Below are 19,126 nucleotides of genomic sequence, written 5' to 3'. Positions count from 1 at the left end.
TCCATCGTCATGCATGGACAGGCCAACGCCAATGTGTATATGGGATAACATTAAGGAGGCTTATTTCAATCTGCCTTTGAGAATATGGGGCTTCTGGCATTTGGGGGAAATTAGAACATATAATAAATGAAGTTTATCCTAAGATAGGCATTAGTCATACCAGAGAAATATAAACAAGAGAGATCATAGATATGAAAGAAACTTAGGAGTACTATTACAAGAAAAACATAAACTTGAGTTGCTCAGCCCTGACACCCAACTTTGCTTTTATTGTAAAATATATGGGCTTCACACAAACAGATGTGTGTGTCCTATGGATACTTATTTTACAGATACAGAAACTGAAATTGAATGAAATCTTGGTTCAGTTAATTTAATCTTTTTATATTTTCATTCCATTTTTTAAAGAAGAATTTATTATATAAGTTTGGTTCTGGATCAAATGATAGATCAGTAGCATTCTAAAGTCATTTATCATCTTTATCAATATAGTCATAGAAAAGTGGGAGGGAGCTGACTAATGAGGTAATCCCATAGTGGAAGAACTTTTAAAAAAACCCTTAAACAGCTATATGGAATATAAATCCAATGCCCCTCTCTACATGCTACCATTGGCATGGTGAAAAGCAAATTCTCTACTAGTCAATGGAAGTATTTACGTAGAGGCTGGGTGACAGCTTGCACTGGCGTACATGTATTGTCTAACTATCTGTCTATGTGTACACCCATGTGGGAAGACATATGCACTAAATACACATATATGCATGTTTGTGTAAATATATATGTGTATAATTGTAGGGCGTATGGGTGTGATGGCTGGGAAGGAATAGGACAGGGAAGCATCTCTGGGAACTGAACTCAGTGACCTCAAGGGCTTCTATTTGGATTCCATTTCATGAAGTATTTGGAGATTTTCCATCAAACTTTGTTTTATTTTGCAGTTCAGAATAAAATTATTTTCTGGGATTTGTTTGGTTTGAGATTCAGAAAACTACCATGGATTATTCGCACCATTTGTGATCTGATTGAAACTCTAGGTTCTAAATAGCAGCTGATGCCCTAGAGTCCAAGTGAGCAAAGAGGACAGAGCAGAGTCTTCTCCTAGTCAAGCCCGATTCTACTTTCTGCTGTCTGAGGAGCTGTTTTCAATGTGGCAGACCATACACTTAGTAGCTAGCGTATTTTTCAGCCTCTCCAGTTTTCTTATGAATATATTAATAAAGGGAACAAGTTCTTTTAAAAGTTCATCTGTCAATTTCTTTTTTTTTTCTAGTTAAAAAAAAGACTGTACTTTACAAAAGCAACACAGTATATGGAATTTGATGTTTTGGGGAAAAAAAATGTCCCTGAACAATTATAGGGACAATAAGGATAGGAAAACATTGCCTTTTTGTACATTTGTACAAATTATAATTTCTTTGGAACACAAAGAAGATATTTGAAGCCCCTATGCCGAGTAATACCACATCTGGAATCCCACATTTGCAGTACTGCGATAGTACTTCAGGCAGTGTTTGCTTAACAGTTAGCAACAGGGCTTTAATGATTAGAGTTCAATTGCAGAGAAACAAAAGGACAAAGGGAGTGAAAGAAAGACACAACATAACCCATACACTGTATCTAATCAGAGTGAATTACTGCATCCTCTTCTTCAGTGTAATAGGATCCTATCTTAAAGTGGTTTTTGAATGACAAACTTACAGTCTGAGCAGTCCAGTATTATTCAAAAGCAGAGCTCAGGATGGGTTGCAAAATATACTGTCTACCATCTTACTTTTACAGAAAAATACACAATCTATATCTACATATATATATAAAAGAAGCAGAAGGCTGATTTACTAATTCTAGCATCAGGATGGTTGATTTACGTACCGAGGAAGGGGATGGTAGAGGTCATAAGGCATGATCTGCTTGTATCCGTCACTGTTAGGAACAATAATGCCAACCCTCTGAGTAGAAGGTACACACAATAAAATAAACACTAAATGATTACATTATACAAATTTTGTTAGACAAATGCAAAACAACATTAATAAATTGTCTCTGAAAACAACACTAAAACAGTTCAGTATCTTTATACTAGGGTATACTTGAGGATGGGGCAAGTTCTTCGCAAGGGCACCATTTACTATAATTAGTTCTCTGATCCAAGCAGGAAATACCACTGGAAAGGGTGGTGGCAAGAAAACTTGGCACTTCATCATTAACTATGACACAATAAGCTTGTAAATGTTCTTTAATCCACCAAATTATACATCCTATGAGGTCATTATTATCATCATTATTAATGTTCCTTCCAGATGCTTAGCAAGCAATTACAGTTACTGTCTCACTCCTGATGAAAGAGAGAGCTATGTATTAAGACTATGTACCTGGGAATTGACACAACTCTGTAAAGTACCTTAGCAAATAGGTTTCTTCTCTTAGCATATCTAAAGATTTTAGTTTGTATCTGGAAAGCAGTCACTGAACTATTGTTATAAACGGAGGGAGAACTAGCAGATATAGTAGGCAACTAGCAACAAAAGCAAGTTTCCTACCAAAATAAAGGTAGAGCAGTTAAAATAGATTAAAAAATACAAAAAATTGTTTTTGTGGTCATAAAAATGTAATATTGTGTTAACTGCTATTACAGTGGTGGTTGTGATGGCCATGACTGTTGTTGGTGTACTAGTGCCCTGTTGTTGGTGCTCCTAGTGCCCTGGGAAACATGTGAGATTCAGAGATAGAGCCTAGAGGAGCCATAAGAAATGACATTATAGGCCATATGGCTAAAGGATACATAAGAAATGATATTATAGGCTATTTGAAAGTCCCCAGAGGCCTTACAGACTCTAACAAACTATACTAAATCTACTCCACTGATTTCAACTAAAGCTTCCAATTGGCAAGATTTTCTTGCACAGTCCCCTGGCTTGTAGAAGATTTATGAATAATTGGTCTCAGATAAAAGGGCTAGTGTAATAGACTCTCCATCAAGAGTGGGAGACAGAGAAAGCTTGATACACAGCTGTCGCCCCAGGACAGAATATGGTAGGGCCTGAGCAGAAGATACTTATTCTGCAACTGACAAATGATAGGAAGTCTCTCTTTTGAATACTGAAGGAACTCATTTATTCTCTATGTATCCCTGGGATAGATAGATGCGTGTATATTTATATATCCACATTCACTATAAATGCTGATATTTATATTTAAATAAATACATTAAGGCTTCAGTTTTAATCTCATTCTCTGATATAGGAGGACATAATGCATTCCGTTTAGATGGCTAGCAAATCAAAACTTTTGGGTAAAATGGGTGAGCTTGGTATACTATGGATCAGATAAAAAGCAGCACTGACTATAGATCATCATTAATAAGGAGGAAAGAGGGAGTGATAAAGAAGGTAGTTTCTGAAGAAATTATTGAAAGGTAAGAGGATACACGAGAGAAGTTAACTTTAAAAGATAATGGGAAACAAAGCTCTGAAAGATTTGTTCCCAGGAGAGACAATCATTGGCGTACTAATTCACTTGTTTATCTTACATGACTAAATGCTCTATATTTATCTATATGATTAAAGTTTTCATACTCATTTGCATGGCTAAGTTTTCACTGAATATGGATGTGTATTATCCTAAAATAACAATATTCATGAAACTGGATGCTGCCTTTTCAGGAGGGTCAGAATTCCACAGCTCTAACAGAAAAATGGTGTGAATTCTAACATTAAATTTTTCTCCCTGTTTTTTCAAGTTGGAAAAGAAACTTCCTCTTCTTTCTTGCCTTCTTCTGACAGAAAAATTGAATGTGAAAGACTAATCCTGTCTTTTATTATAATCATATGATCTCTTTCCAATAATTCTTATGTCTAGTAATTAAGAGAATTTTTAAATTTTATTTTTTAATGATTTATTTATTTATTCATGAGAGACAGAGGAAGAGGCAGAGACATAAGCAGAGGGAGAAGCAGGCTACCTGTGGGGAGTCTGATGTGGGACTCAATCTCAGGACCCCGGGATCACACCCTGAGCTGAAGGGAGACGCTCAACCACTGAGCCACCTAGGTGTCCCACGGGAATCTTCTTTTTAAAAAGAGCTATATTTTTAAAGAATTCAACCTTCCAAAGTTCTTCTAGTAACTTTGGATATACATCGAATCATTGAAATTGACTTTGCAGTTATACCTGAGCTAACCCTAGTATTTTTACTCATGCCTACACCACCTTTTTTTTTTTTTACACCACCTTCTAAATAAAAAATAGTTTATCTTCTCTTCTGAAAAATGTTATACTATGATTTATTATCCTCAATCTTGTGAATATCTGCCAATTGATTTATCAGCTGATGATATTTAAAATGGAGGTACTGATATTGAAGAAAACAGGCTAGAAGAGAAGGAGAATAACAGGGGGTGTATACAGTTCAAGATGTTGGGCTTTGCTTTGGACTGATTTTGAAATTGTGTTTTTGTTTGCACAAGGATCTCTAAACCTGGATTCAGCAAAACTATAGCTATATTTGTCTTTCTATGGCATGGGTCATGGTGAAGACTCATAAAATCATTCTATGGCACCTGTGAAAACAGAGATATCAAAACAATGGTGCTCTGTCCAGTCTTATTAATGCATGCTCATGTGCATGAGCTCTGCTCTCTCTAGGGGTTCATGCCATGGCCCTGGTCTTTCACCACACTGTCACAGGAGGGTAGGCACTCTGGCCTAAGTGTAACTTCCTATTGCTTACCTTTAAGACACTTGGTCTTTTTCTTAGGGAAAATGTACATATTGAAGAATGATGAAAAGGATGCCATTTAGGCACTTTAAGAAGCTCTTCCCATGGTTAGGCCCTGGTTTGTGTGTGTCTCTGTGTATGTGTGTATGTGCCTATGCATGCATTCAGACATGACGTGGGGAGTGGTGAAGGAGGCAAAAATAATTTTTAAAAATGATCACAAGGGAAGATGTAAAAAAAAAAAAAGTTGGTTTGGGGTAAAACCACCCATTCTCCATTGCCTTAACTATTCTGATCACTTAATGTACTTCTTACACTGGGCAGTGACCAGACTCCATTGGACTCCCCAACATCAGAGATTGTGGGGAGAAAATGAGAGATGAGGATGAGGTCATTCTGGACTCAAGTGCTGTAAGGAGAAAAAAGACAGTACCTCATTCTCTCACAGTACACACCTGTAGGAGAATGCCTCAATGTTAAGATAGGCTCATGTAATGAAATATTATGTGGTCATAAACATGAAGCCTTTTGAACCATTTTTAATGACATAAAAATGTTCAAATGTAATGTCAAGTGAAAAAACTCAATGCAAAGTAGTTCACATGTCATGTGAGCCACAATACTAAGAAACTTCATGTATTCATTAATCTACATAATCATTTTCATTGTTCATATACATGTGTCTGTGTCAATACATATGTATTTATATATTTATTTATATGTACATTTATTTGCATATTTTATGTATGTTTATAAATACATATATTTATTTATATATATTTACACATACATATGTACACAGAAATATGTTAGGAAAAGACCAAAGACAGTTGTTAGTTCCTGGTGTTTGCCTTTGTATTTTTACATTTTTCTGTTTTCTGAGTTTTGCACAATGTATAATTACAGGAATTAGAATAGTCATGCAAGACAAAATATGAACCTGGGAAAGTATAAGACAGGAACATTTAAAAATACGATATAAATGGATGAAATGAGGCCATCACCTCAAATCCCAGGTGTCGCTTAAAGATTATGGAATCTGTTCTGAAATAACCTCAGAAGCTACTTTAGAACAATATCCCTGACTTTAAATGGCTTTAAGATCAATCCCTATTCAGACTCATACTGTTTAGTAAATCTCTCTCTCCAAGAAAAATCCTAATAGACTCCTAACTCTGGGAAACAAACAAGGGATAGTGGAAGGGGAGGTGGGTGGGGGGATGGGGTGACTGGGTGACAGGCACTGAGTGGGGCACTTGATGGGATGAGCACTGGGTATTATGCTATATGTTGGCAAATCGAACTCCAATAAAAAAATATACGAAAAAAAGAACTAACTCTATAAGAGCCTAATTTGTGGAGTTCTGGGTTCCTTTTATAATGGAAATGAACCACAACAAGTCCTTCTCATAGTGTTAAGGGTCCCTTTCTGTGAGTCTCTAATGACATCTTGCCTCTTCTCCTGAGCTGCAGAGCCTCATTGCTGACTTCCTGACAGCTGGACATGTTCTAGCTTTGTCAAGCTCAATGTGTCCAGATAGTTCATTATCTTCCCCTGAAAACGGTGATCACTGTTAGTGTTCAGAACACGACATTCCTCCCAGCCACCCAGGCTAGACACTCTGGGACATCTATGTTGCTTCTCGATCCCATGCTTCCTACTTGCACACAGCTCTGCCAGTTATGAGGTCTGCCAAGGACATTTCCTTGTGATACAAGTTTTGTTCCTTTTGCAGTGGTCAGCTAACAGATCTCTCTCTGCCTGCAGGCATGGCCTCCTCCAACCCAACTTGCTCCTTGCCATCACAGTAACCAATATTTTACTTCCCAGCTCAAAAGTCTTAAGTGGTTCCATGATGCCCAGTGGAATTTCTTAGTCAAGTGCTATCTCTTCTAAAGCCTGTCTTTTAATTTCCCTCAGGCCAGAAATTCTCTCTTCTTCTTCCAAACATCCATTGCACTAACTCCGCTCATCACTTTTAACTATCTACTAAATTCTAATTATGTTTAAGTTTTCTTTAGTTTAATACCATGGGACAGGATCCATATCAGTTCTCTACTGGATCTCTTAACACCATGCTCTAGGCAGAGGCATTTCATGTATATTCACTCAATGAAGTTATGCTATTGGTATGTAGACACACAGACAAGCAGTACCATCCAGAATCAAAGCAAATAAACCAAACAAGGTCAAAGAAACTCCCAAGCAGACTGTCACTCACTGCACATTTTGAGTCCCACTCCTTGCCCTCCTCTAGCTCTGCCATCTGTGTGAGGAGGCAGATAAATTTGGGAGGGAGTGGAGTTGGCAGTTAAGGAAGGCTACTCTGGTAACAGAGGTGATTGGGCCAACTGAGACGGAGAGATGACAGCTTAATGACACTTGTGCTTCTAGCCTGCTTGGCTTACCTCTGCATCTCTTCCACTGGTTATCTCCCAGAAATAGCCATGACAGCTTGAAAAGATCTTCTCTTTCCTGACTTGTGTGTCTTTCAGATATCATGATGCTCTGTAACTCTGCAAGTCTCTGGCAGTGTTGGGGCCAGATGCTAGTTGATTTTTCTTTGCCTTTGCCATGGTACCAAGCATTGGACCTGGTACAAGTTGGTCAATCAATTAAGAAAAATGAATGAAATTGTGGGTGGTGGAAGGAGCTCTGGCACAGAAGAGAGTATTTCATCTCCTCTTGACAGCTCTGGGGCAACAGAAGCCAATCTTTTCCTAAGTTTTGGATGGGGCAGGAGAAATGTAACTAAAGTTGGAAAAGACTCAAGCTTTCACTTTTTCTTGAGTGGTAGAGCACAAAAGGTCATGGTATAATAAGGAAACACCCCCTGGGGAGCTAGGAGCTGGATAGACAGTTCTCCTCCCTGTCACTCTTTCTCTCTTTCTATGCGATCTTGAGTGCTTCACATTTGAACTTCAACCATATCTAAGTATCAGCTGAAATCAGGAATTTTAAGATGAAGTTACAGTAGGGGCCTGGAAACTCATCTCATGGAGCTCTATCTCACTTGTCTTCTTTCTAGTTACTGCTGAAGGCAGAACTTGCAGCTCTATGGACCACACATTGAAAACTACTGAACTAGGTGATCATCTCAAAATCTTTCCTACTCTGATAATTTGGTGACTTCTTAAAGGACCGTGGGTTCCCCTAAGCAAGATGGGATCCAGCAAATGAGAAACTATTCTGTAAATAGGTCACAATTATTTTGTAAACCACAGCACCTACTAGGCAACATTCATTGACTTTTTGGAACCAGACCAAAAGAATCCTGTTTCATCATCCAGGACTTGAAAACATTTTAAGGCACAGATTCATTTTTTGCTATAAAACCACTGGAGAGTTGTTGATTATTTGACCCCATATATTAATATTTCCTCACATTGATATTTCTGTGGTTAATATTTTTGATATAATTGATACTAATGAATGCAATTTCTGAACTGCTTTTAAGTAAGTGGGACTAATATTTCCTTGGGCTTTGTTTACTCTTCCTCTACTTTCCCGAAGTGATGGGTCACTGTTTGGATTGAGTAAACATCCGTATTTATGCTTATATAAAAGAGGCTTTCTTAACTTGAGTGTGTAGTCATTTTAAAGATGCAGAGGACCAAACATTGCATTGATGTGGTTGTCAGTTCTGTACTGGTTGTGGGGGTCTATGTTGGACTTAAATCAAATATTATGGGGTGCTAAAGGCATCATGAAGAACAAGGTATCCATGACATGAATTGGGTCACTGAGTTTACATAGAAATGGAGGTAACCCTGGAACTAAAAGCACTTAGATTTACAACCCAGCTTTCTTTTGCACAATTTAATCTGGAGCAGATCCTTCAACCTCTTTAGGCCTCAGTTTATTTATCTGGAAATATAGATAGTAATCTCTGTCCTGCTAACCTCCCAGGGATTATAAAACTGAATTGAGATAATGGATGTAAAAGCACTTTATAACTTCATAAAGAAGTAAGGTTGGGCAAGTCATTTTATAGGTTTGGCTCTCAGTTTGATAATGATAGCTGACTTTTGTTGAGTGCTTGGCACTTTGCTGAGAGCTTTATGTGTATTATCTCATTTAATCCTTGCAGCTACTCTCTTACAGGAATATTATACTCATTTTACAAATGGCAAAACTTGAGTCAAAAGAAGCTAAGTAAAGCAGTTACTAGCTAGTAAGCCTAAATGATAGATTGAGGTTAAAATGGAAGAGATGATAATACCTCTTCCATTAACTCACAAGCTAATTAAGAGAATTGCATAAATAATTACACTTTTAAAATGTGTGAGATGTAATATAAAAAGTGATTATCGTTATTAATAGTAATGAGCTGGTTTGGTAGAAGGATTGAATTGCCCCAATAACAGAGTGACAGCTGATTATCTGATGATGATGATGATGATGATGATGATGATGATGTGTGTGTGTGTGTGTGTGTGTGTGTGTGTGTGTGTGTGGCATGACTGTAAACTTAGGAAGGGTATGATCATACATCCTAAGAAGAACCAGAACTCTGCTTTTTTTCCTTCTTATAGATAATAAATGAAAATGGACATGGGGTTTTATAGTAATCTTACTTATTGCTTACTCATTAGCTTCTCAGAGCAATGTATTCAAATGAGGTTGATTAAGAGGAAGTTGTTGCTTTTCTAAATCACTTACCTCTTATACCAAAATAAAAAGACTTCCAAGATTAGGAAAACATTTCATTATACTTTAATTGCTAATGAAGCAAGCATTTTCTAGTCCTTACTTTGAGTTCTCCTTTTTTAGAGACATGGCATTAATCCCATCTAAATTAAATGGCAATGTCTCCCAGTTGGTTATGTGGGGATTATTAGGCAACTGCACACTGCGATTTATGGAGATGCTAATTACCTTAATTTCTCATGGTTGTTGTATTTTAAAAATCTGATACATGTGATTTACTTTGATGAAGATATTTTTTAGGAATTTGTGTCTCTTTCTGTTAACAGCAAACTCTACTTCTAGGCTCATACAGAATTCTGGGGTCCCATCTTTTTCTTTCATGGAGGAGAAAGCTGGTTTCTGGAAACTTTAGCAATTTATCTCTGAGGTAACATCAATATTATCATAATCATGATCTTAGTCATAATAGCTATAGCAACTAACATTCTTGAGTGCTTATCATGTGTCCGACATTCTGCTAAGCTCTTTAAATGTATCAGGGCATTTACTCCTCATGATTACTTCTCATGATGACTCTGTGAGGCAAGTACTGTTATTTTCCTCACTTCACAGGATAAAAAACCGAGACTCATTGAGAACAAGGAACTGGCCAAAGGCTACTCAACTAGAACACAGCTGTAGGACTAGTACAACCAGATTCCCAAGCTGGCCTCTTTGCTCCAAAGCTCCCCTCCTAACCACCAGGCTGTACTGCCATTGAACTAGTTAGTCACCAAGTTAGTGTGACCAGGTTTTTCCATGCCTACTACACATAATGGCTCTCACGATGCAGGTTATTTGTTTCAAGTTGCATTAAGATTCAATCTGAGATTTTGTTCACAATTTGGATCACAGCCAGGGATGACTTAGGCAATTTTCTGTCAAATTAAATGGAGCTGGACAAAATCATCCACTGGAACTCACCAAGCCCTGCCGCTCCAGGCATACAAGTTTGGGCATTTGCTCAGGACTGTTGCTCTGAATTCCTTGAGGGAAGGGGGGAATCTGGATGCAGTTTTGGCTAGAAGAGGATTTGTTTGCTAATGATTGTGACCATGATAGTGTGATGAGTGAGAGCTTTTTTCACTTTTCCAACCCTTGCCAATTTAAGCCCCCTTCATTACTGCCTTGGAGGGAAAACTGGAGATTCATGCCAGAAAAAGTCTGCAAGGTGGTTCTCTGATCTTCTCACAAACAATGTCTTGCACAATTTCCCCCAGACAGCATTAACCGTCATTCCAGTCTCAGAGACTGAGATATATAAGGCCAAATGTAGCATAGTTTACATTTAAAGCTACTCTGGAAATATTAGGTGCTTATTAGCTGAACTAAAACTATGCCTTTTTAGTTGTTGCTGAACCATAGGCATACATTTGGAGGCTTTCTTGCCACATGATGGATCTTACCCTTCACCTGAGAGGCAAAGATCATACAAAGCATTGCACAAACAACAGCGAAAAAGGGATCAAAAAAATTTCTCCGTGGTGTGAGACGGAAGTCATGATTATGGCATGGCAGGCATGAGAGAAGGTTTTACATTTTATTTTATTCTAAATGTTTTAGCTACAAGGGTGATAGGGTTAAATGAACACAGTGGAAAACCAATTAATCATGCAGTAGATCCCTGACTTATAGGAGGGGTATGCCTCTAAACTTCTGGGAGTGCCCAAGTGGGGACTGCCATCAGAACACTGGAGAGAGCATATGATGGGATTCGTGATGTCATAGCTCTGGGTCACCAATGAGAAACATTCTCAATTTTAGCTAAAAGCCATTAAATTTTTAACTTCACTTTCTCTTTCCTTCCATTATAAGTGTTAAGTTTTGGCTTCCTTTTCAAGCCCACTTTTGGCTAGGAAACAAAGTATTTTACCACTTCATAAAAATGACTGCATAAAAGACACCAGCAGAGAGCAACAGAAACTCTCTTGGGATGGAACTTCTGGCAGCCAGGTAGGCTGAAATGTTGGTCTACTAGTACAAGGGACTCATATTCTTGCCTCAGCAAAATGTCAAATTACTACATGTCATGGATATTCAGGCTTCGTTTAGAATAGTGGAAACCAAGAATGCTAAATCACTGAATTACAAGTGTCCATTGCTCACAGTATGATCTCATCTATATAGACTATAGACAAGACTAGAAAGAAATATAGCAAAATCATTAAACTGGTTACCTGTGGGCACTGGAGATTATTAGTGAGGTTTATTGTCTTCATTATAGGCTTTTAACTCATTGACATTTCTTAGTTAGCATTTAAGCATCAGAAAAAAAGGCCGAAAAAACATAAAAATTACTTTGAAGACATGAGCTAGATGCCAACAATCTCTCTGGCTTCAATGAACCAAACCACAACCATGTGAACCAGTGGGTCTTGTCAGTGAGTGAAATGACTAAATAATGTCATTTATTTCACTAGTTCAACTGTAAACATTTAGTTATTAGAAAGTAAATTAGTGCACACAATGAGGCTATTTTGGTAGGCAGAAAAAAATTGGATATCAAGGATTATGGAGAATGGTCACCACAGCCAGGTTATTCTGTTTGTTTTGGTTTTAGATGTGTAGCAATGACAGAATTCCTATTATCACAGAGAAACAGTTGGTAATGGTGGCAGTTTCTATAGCTCACCCTGCAATTTTAGGATGCTTATTTTTCAGTTATGTTGACATGTTGAAGAATTCAAGGATGAGGGCAAAGAGTAGTTACTTTGGTGATATAACATTTTTACAACTGTTACAACAATTCTTCCAATTTAACTGAGCCTGAATAAGTTAAAATTATTTTAATGTGTTTCAGTATATAAACTTCTAGTGAGTTATTGTTTAAAAACACTTCAAAATATATTAAATGAAATTCAGTGAAGCAACTCTGTGGAATAACAGGTTCTGTAGGCAAAGTCTGAAAACCACTAACTTAATGCAACAAACAACCCTCTCATCCCCAATTTGTGGGTGAGAAAACTGAGGTCCAGAAAGGTAAGATAATAAATCTAAGGCTACAGACTAATTATTTAGTGCACTTTTTGCTGTCCATGGTACTTCCCAGCCTTGACAGGCAATAAACTTAGCCATGTGAAAGGGAGTTTGCTTTCAAATAACATATAATAGGCCCCAAATCCTAGTCTCATACAGGTAAAGTAAACCAGTGTCTCAAGGGCTAGATGAAATAAGTTTCTTTTGGAATTCAAAAATATCTGACCCTTGGTACTAAGAACATCTACATTTCTCCCTTTAGGCGGTTTCTAATTTGGGATACAAAGGTGACAGTTTAATGTCATTGTGTCACTCCTGATTTTACAGGCAGTTAAATCTGTAGTCAGAAAGCCATTTCTTAAGGGTTTGCCTCTGCTATGTCTAATGGGAGGGCAGACCTTTGTTATATAGTACCTTCTTCTCTCAGACTATCACTTCTATTTTCTTTCTGAATTTAGAAAAGTTGCCTTGATTCCAGATATGCAAATAAGTGCAATGAATTTCCCAGTGATCCTGAAGTATCTTAACCTTGGAGCAGCAAATCTACATTTCCTAAAGCAGTTTCCTCTTAAATCTCTCCTACTGCAAAGTCTTAATTTTTCCAGCTTTGTTTAATTACCTCTGCAATAAAAAAAAAAAAAAAAACAGCTTCCTGACATTTGCCTCTTACTTTTTCTTTCTCTTTTTCTCCATTTTCTTTCTCTTTTTTTCCATTTTCTTTTTTTTTTTCCTTAATAGCCACCTGTCCCAACATTTATACATGTGCTGTATTAGATGTTTTAAAATAACAAGGATGCAGACAAAGCATAAATTTCACAGGTGAACTTCTTTCATTAGAACATGGCCTTTTGCTTTTGGATAATATGAAATAGGCCACAAATATTACTCCAACAGAGAAGATAGATAAAAATCAGAAGCCAGAAAAAAAAATTGAGTAAATTATCAACATTTTCTTAAAATTGTTAACAAAATGCTTTTGTCTCACAAATGTCTTCCATGGCCATCTCTTTATGGAAGCTTATTCCCCAATTGTGGGAATGAATCCCTCATTTCTCATAGAAATTCACACATAAGTTTTCATGAAAGCATGTAAAGACTTTCAAAGTCTTCCTCCAGCTGAGCGGACCTGTCTGAATTAGGATAACTATGCTTTTCACACACTAGTCTTCTGGTATGGATATAAAGATGTATAATAAGTAAATTAAAAATAGTGTTGAATCACATTGATTATAATTATCTTGGCTAAAAATGCTTCACACTCTTAATATTTTTGAAATTAAAAAAAGTCCAAGCAAAATTTTAATACCTTATTCAGTTTTTATTCCATATCCAATTTTCAATACATAATTTTCTGGTGTAATAGGAACCTAAATTAAACTTCACCTAAATTATATAATTATAAAATATTGATTCTTTGTGTCTTTAATGAAAATTTGTTTAAATTCAGTTTTATGAGCTAAGTATATGAAATAGGCAATATTGCATCACAAGTAGAATTTAGAATTCATGAATGTGAGACAGAGTACAAGAAAATACATTTTAGAAAGTTATCAGCAGAAAACAAAAACTTCAAAAAGAGCAATTTTCATGCACATTGCTCATGTACTATTTCAACTATTTAAATTTGGATTTTATGTTTATATAATTACTAAACTATGATTTAAAAATAATATTGAGGTGCTTCTCAGAAATCCAAGGAGATTGGGAAAGGATTTTTTTTTTAATCTTTTGCTGTTCATGATTAGTTTATAGAAGAATTTTTTGTATCTTCTCTCATATGTTGAGGATAAGGAAGCTAGTAAAGAGATTTACCAGGAAGTGTTGCAACTACAAAGGCAAATGTCCTACCATGAACAGAGACTGCTGACCTGTACTTTTATGACTACTCATCATCTGAGATATTTGTCAGTCTAATTCTCTTCTTTAAAAGATTTTATTTATTCATTTATGAGAGACACACAGAGAGAGGCAGAGACACAGGCAGAGGGAGAAGCAGGCTCCCTATGAGGAGTACAATGTGGGACTTGATCCGAGGACTCTGGGACCATGACCTGAGCCAAAGGCAGATGCTCAATCACTGAGCCATGCAGGTGCCCCATCAGTATGATTCTTAAATCTAATTGAGGGCCAATCATGGTTTCCAAAAAGCAACAATAATGAAAGTGTCAAGTGTCTCTTTAAAGTTCCAAATTTAAAAAGATCTTTTAGAAAAATTTGACCATTGACAATAAATTCTGCTTTCTCTTTAACAAAGGCTAAGTGTGTTAAAATTAGAACTGTTCTAAGTTTCAATTGTAGTTGTTGACCACTCCTGGCTAAAAATGGGTCAGTTGTGATCCTTAAATACGGTCTACTCTGATCATGTCACTGATCAAGGACAGAGTCAAATGGAAAGGATCTTGAGAACATTGTGCCATCGCATGGCCCGGACCTTGTTAAGGAGAGTTAGAAGTACCAGAAGAAAAAGAAATCAGAAGAGAAAATAACTCTGAAGGGTGCTCCACAAGGGGAAAATCTGTAGACCTTGAGAGGGCATCATATAGCTTCAAGAGCAAGGAGCATGGGTACCAAAATGGATGATTAGGAATGGACACTGGACAACAATACTTATTTTTAATTGAAAAATTTAAGAAGCTTGGTTGGAACTCAATTTATGTTTATGATAAATAAACTGGTAAATCTGACTGACCTGGCTGGACAAGGATCCAAGTTGCACTCTTGAAGTTTGGGTTTGGGTTTGATGTTCTCCGGGTAATAGTGACAGTATTGATCAGCAACCACACGATTGCTCCGAAGATCGTAACACTCAGCCGATGTCAGCTGGTAACCTGCAGTGGCAAACCATCCAGGCAAGTTTAAAATGCACATACCACCGTCAAATATAATGCAATATATTTCATTATGCTTTTTGGCCATCCCACATTAATGGAAATTCTTCCCCAACACCTCAGTAATTTCTAGGACAAAAGACAGATAAATGGAAGGCCCATTAAGTTTTACAGACCTCAAATATTATTTTTCCACTCTTATTTTATTTTATTTTATTTTATTTTTTATAGTTTTTTTTTTTAAGACTTTATTTATTCATGAGAGACACACAGAGAGAAGCAGAGAGAGAGAGAGAGAGGCAGAGACACAGGCAGAGGGAGAAGCAGGCTCCATGCAGGAAGCCTGACATGGGACTCCATCCCGGGACTCCAGGATCACACCCTGGGCCGAAGGCAGGCGCTTAACTGCTGAGCCACCCAGGGATCCCCTCCACTCATATTTTAATAATTAAATTATACTATAAGGTTTGAACCACAGAATGGCAGAGCTGGGTGACTAAGACTGTGCTGTAAGTACTATTCTTATTAATTTGCTTTGTATAACCTAAAAGTATAACTCCGATTTCTGTATCCAAAAAAGATGATCAGTATTTATTTGCCAACCATCTCATGCAAGGATGTAAAATTGCCTCCCTTGTATCTAGGGCAAATAAACTCCCAAATCAATCAATAAAATGAACTAAACCCTAATACTGCTCCCCTGGATGAATGGGGGACAATGGAATGCAGCATAAGATCAGGTCTTGCCAGCTGCCTAGGAACATTATTTTTGTCTAAATTAAACCTGAGTTGGTTAGGCTGAGTAAATGGAGAATGAAGATCCTAACAGTAGCCACTAAGGATCCCTCCAGAACAACAACAACAACAACAACAACAACACTCCTCTAATGTTCAATTTCTGCTTCACCTAACATCCTTTGTCATTGCTCCTTAAGTCTCTAGCCGATATTTTTTAGTTTCTGTGCACACATTTCCACTGTTTAGAGAGTTCTTTTAAAAAATAGCATTGCTGAGGACCAAGTCCCACTCATAATGTGTTGTATCTTTCCCATCTGCCTTTCCTGTCCTGTGCATTTTTGGTGAGGTGGTGATGAAGACAGAGATTCTTAGTGTGAAAAATAAATGCACATTGAGAATTTTTTTATTTTAACTTTGGCTTTTATATCATTCTAACCCTAACCAACTTCCAAAATACATTCTCCCTGGCAGGTGGTTGAATATTGCTATTGCTAGATATGGTTAGAAAGTTAGAGTTAGAGTAATTAAAAGACTTGCAAAAGGTTTTAGGAAATCAGAAGGAGGCTTATAAACCAGATTTCCTGGCTTGAGGCTGTGTTCTCAGACCACCCGCAAAAGTTAATTGTTCATTAAAGACCTAAAAAAAGACCTTTTAACAATTTTACTGTAAAGATGAAAAGCATGGAAACTAAGAGGTAAGAACACATGTTCCATTAAGTTTTTTATTTTATAAGAAAATCAAAGAGAAAAATGACATTTTAAATAAGTAAATATACTTTTATTTTTCGATTATACTATACTCTAAAGCAGATAATGTTATGATAAACTAATCATTTTATAATTCAAAATTGTAATTTATAATTTCCATAAAATAATTTCTTTTTTTTTTTTTTAGATTTTATTTATTTATTCATGAGACACACACACACACACACACACACACACACACACAGAGTCAGAGACACAGGCAGAGGGAGAAGCAGGCTCCATGCAGGGGGCCTGATGTGGGACTCGACCCCAGGTCTCCAGGATCACGCCCTGGGTTGAAGGTGGCACTAAACCGCTGGGCGCTAAACAGCTGGGCCACCGGGGCTGCCCTCCATACAATAATTTCTACTCAAGGACAGAATTCTATAGTAGTAGTATTTACTACTAAATATTAAATATTTATTAATGTGGGCATAGGTGATAAGTAAATTATATAACAGATTATGTTTTTTAAAAATCATAATTTGTCAGCTTACAAAGGTTGTTGTCAAGCTATCCAAGAGTGTGTGAAATGAAGGTTTAGAACAAAAATGATATAAATGACCAAAATGGTCAGATAATTGTGTTTTCAAACATTTCACAAAGAAATTGGAATAGCAATTGTTTGTTCACACTTAGCAAAATGGCCAAGCCATTGAATGTGGAACTAGAAACATAAGGAGGAACTTAGAGATCATTTTTTCATTAATATTTTCAAACTGTGGTCCACAAAGTGGGAGGAAGGCTGGTTTCCACATTGCTCATATCTCTATTCTGAGCAATACTCCTTTTATCTGGACTTCCTAGTAAGATTTCCTTTAAAGAAAGGGTTTGATTGCTCAAAACATTTGAAGACCACTAATGCTTCCACTTCTTCACTCAGATGTGAGGAAAATAAGGCTGAGAAGGTTTGGATATATATGAATCCAACATTAGTTGCCTTACTATATAGCAAAGCATCATCAAGATTACTGAAATTATACTCCAAAAGCAGCTCTATGTAAAACTAGCATACAGGGCATAATACTGAATTGTTACTTCTCACAAAATACAGTTTTCATTTAAAAGAAAAGAAGAAAAGTAATTATTTGCTTGGATTTCTTTCTTTGAAACGATTTCTTATGCTAGTCATTAATAGCTGTATCAAAGCAACATATTCTCATGAAACATCAAAGTAATTGGCATTTTATCTTTAAACAAAGTAATTTTCTCTTCAGGACAGATACAGCAAATAGAAACAATATTTTGTTGAAATGCTGAAAATGTTGAATTAATAGTTATTTAACAACCAAGTAAAAGCACTTGAAGGTATTTTTGACTAACTGCTTTTAAGCTAAAATCTAACACTACTCTATAGAATCTCATTTTCAGTGGCTTGTTCACGTTATGCAGATGAAGATGAATTATTTCATATGTTCTTATGGTTTAAAAAATTAATAGATGATAATTTGTCTCATTTTGAGGTGCCATCTTCCTTTTCTCTTGTCAAAATAATCTAGTAATAACCATGTGGATTAGTTATTTAACACCATCCAATTAACAGGCTTCTATGCAGGTGAAGCCAGCATTTATTTAATGTGCTAGTTTTTAAAGGAACATACATACAATTTTATGCTCATTAAATCAGCAAAATTAAACAATTCTTATAATCTGCAAATACTGGTTCAGTTGGCAATGAACTATTCATACACTGCTTATTACATTCTGGAAAGAATTTTGGTAATATATGCCAATAGCCACAAAAATTCTGAAACTCACTCTTGAGAATTTATTCCAAGGAAATAATTTGAAAGGAGAAAAATACTTAGATATTAAGTTATTCATTACATTATAATAGAAAAGTTTAAATGAACTAAATCTTCCATAGGGATATGGCTAAATAAATTATAAAATTATTTAAAGCAATTATTATGTAACCATTGTAATTATTAAAGAAAATGGGGGAAAATATCTTTCCCATGTTCTGCTGTCCATGTTGCCGATGTAATGGAGCAGAGATAGGAATTTGTTTGGTGACTTTTCAGGAAAGATGTGTTTTAATGAATAAAGAAGTCACGTGGCCTTCCATTTACTGCTCAGATGATGGGATAGAACTTCTCAATAACTAAGTTTACAGTGGAGGGGCTTTTTTTTTTTTTTTTTTTTTTTTGTAATAAAGTATTTCCTTTAACTAAATTATTTTCTGATTCTTTTTGGACACATCATGCTTAATAGGCCTGACAAACACTCTCCACTTGACTTCTGAATAGGTAAGTTCTCTTCAACCAGGTGGGAGTAGTTTATTCTCAAAGGAACAGAATAGAGTCAAGACGGTTTCCATTAATGAGACTGAACAGACAGAAAACATTCATGGGGATTCTAGACTGAGGTGTAGGAAGGCTTCAAGATTTGGCCCCTTTGAAAATCAAGAACCTGACCCATCACAGCACT

The 19,126-nt window shown here is 36.4% G+C and overlaps 1 protein-coding gene across 1 annotated transcript in view; it reads right to left on the bottom strand.

The window, feature by feature from the left end:
* The window catches only part of ADAMTSL1 (ADAMTS like 1), a 380,207-nt gene that overhangs the window by 212,140 nt on the left and 148,941 nt on the right, over positions 1-19,126 (bottom strand). The window contains 2 exon segments of the mRNA XM_038552482.1: positions 1,873-1,923; positions 15,073-15,211. Of these exon segments, the coding sequence (XP_038408410.1) occupies positions 1,873-1,923; positions 15,073-15,211 (190 nt within the window).

Source organism: Canis lupus, chromosome 11 (genome assembly GCF_011100685.1).
Source record: "Canis lupus familiaris isolate Mischka breed German Shepherd chromosome 11, alternate assembly UU_Cfam_GSD_1.0, whole genome shotgun sequence".
In the NCBI taxonomy this organism is placed as follows: Eukaryota; Metazoa; Chordata; class Mammalia; order Carnivora; family Canidae; genus Canis; species Canis lupus.
Note: the sequence above shows the minus strand (reverse complement) of the source record. Positions and strands in the feature narration are given on the sequence as shown.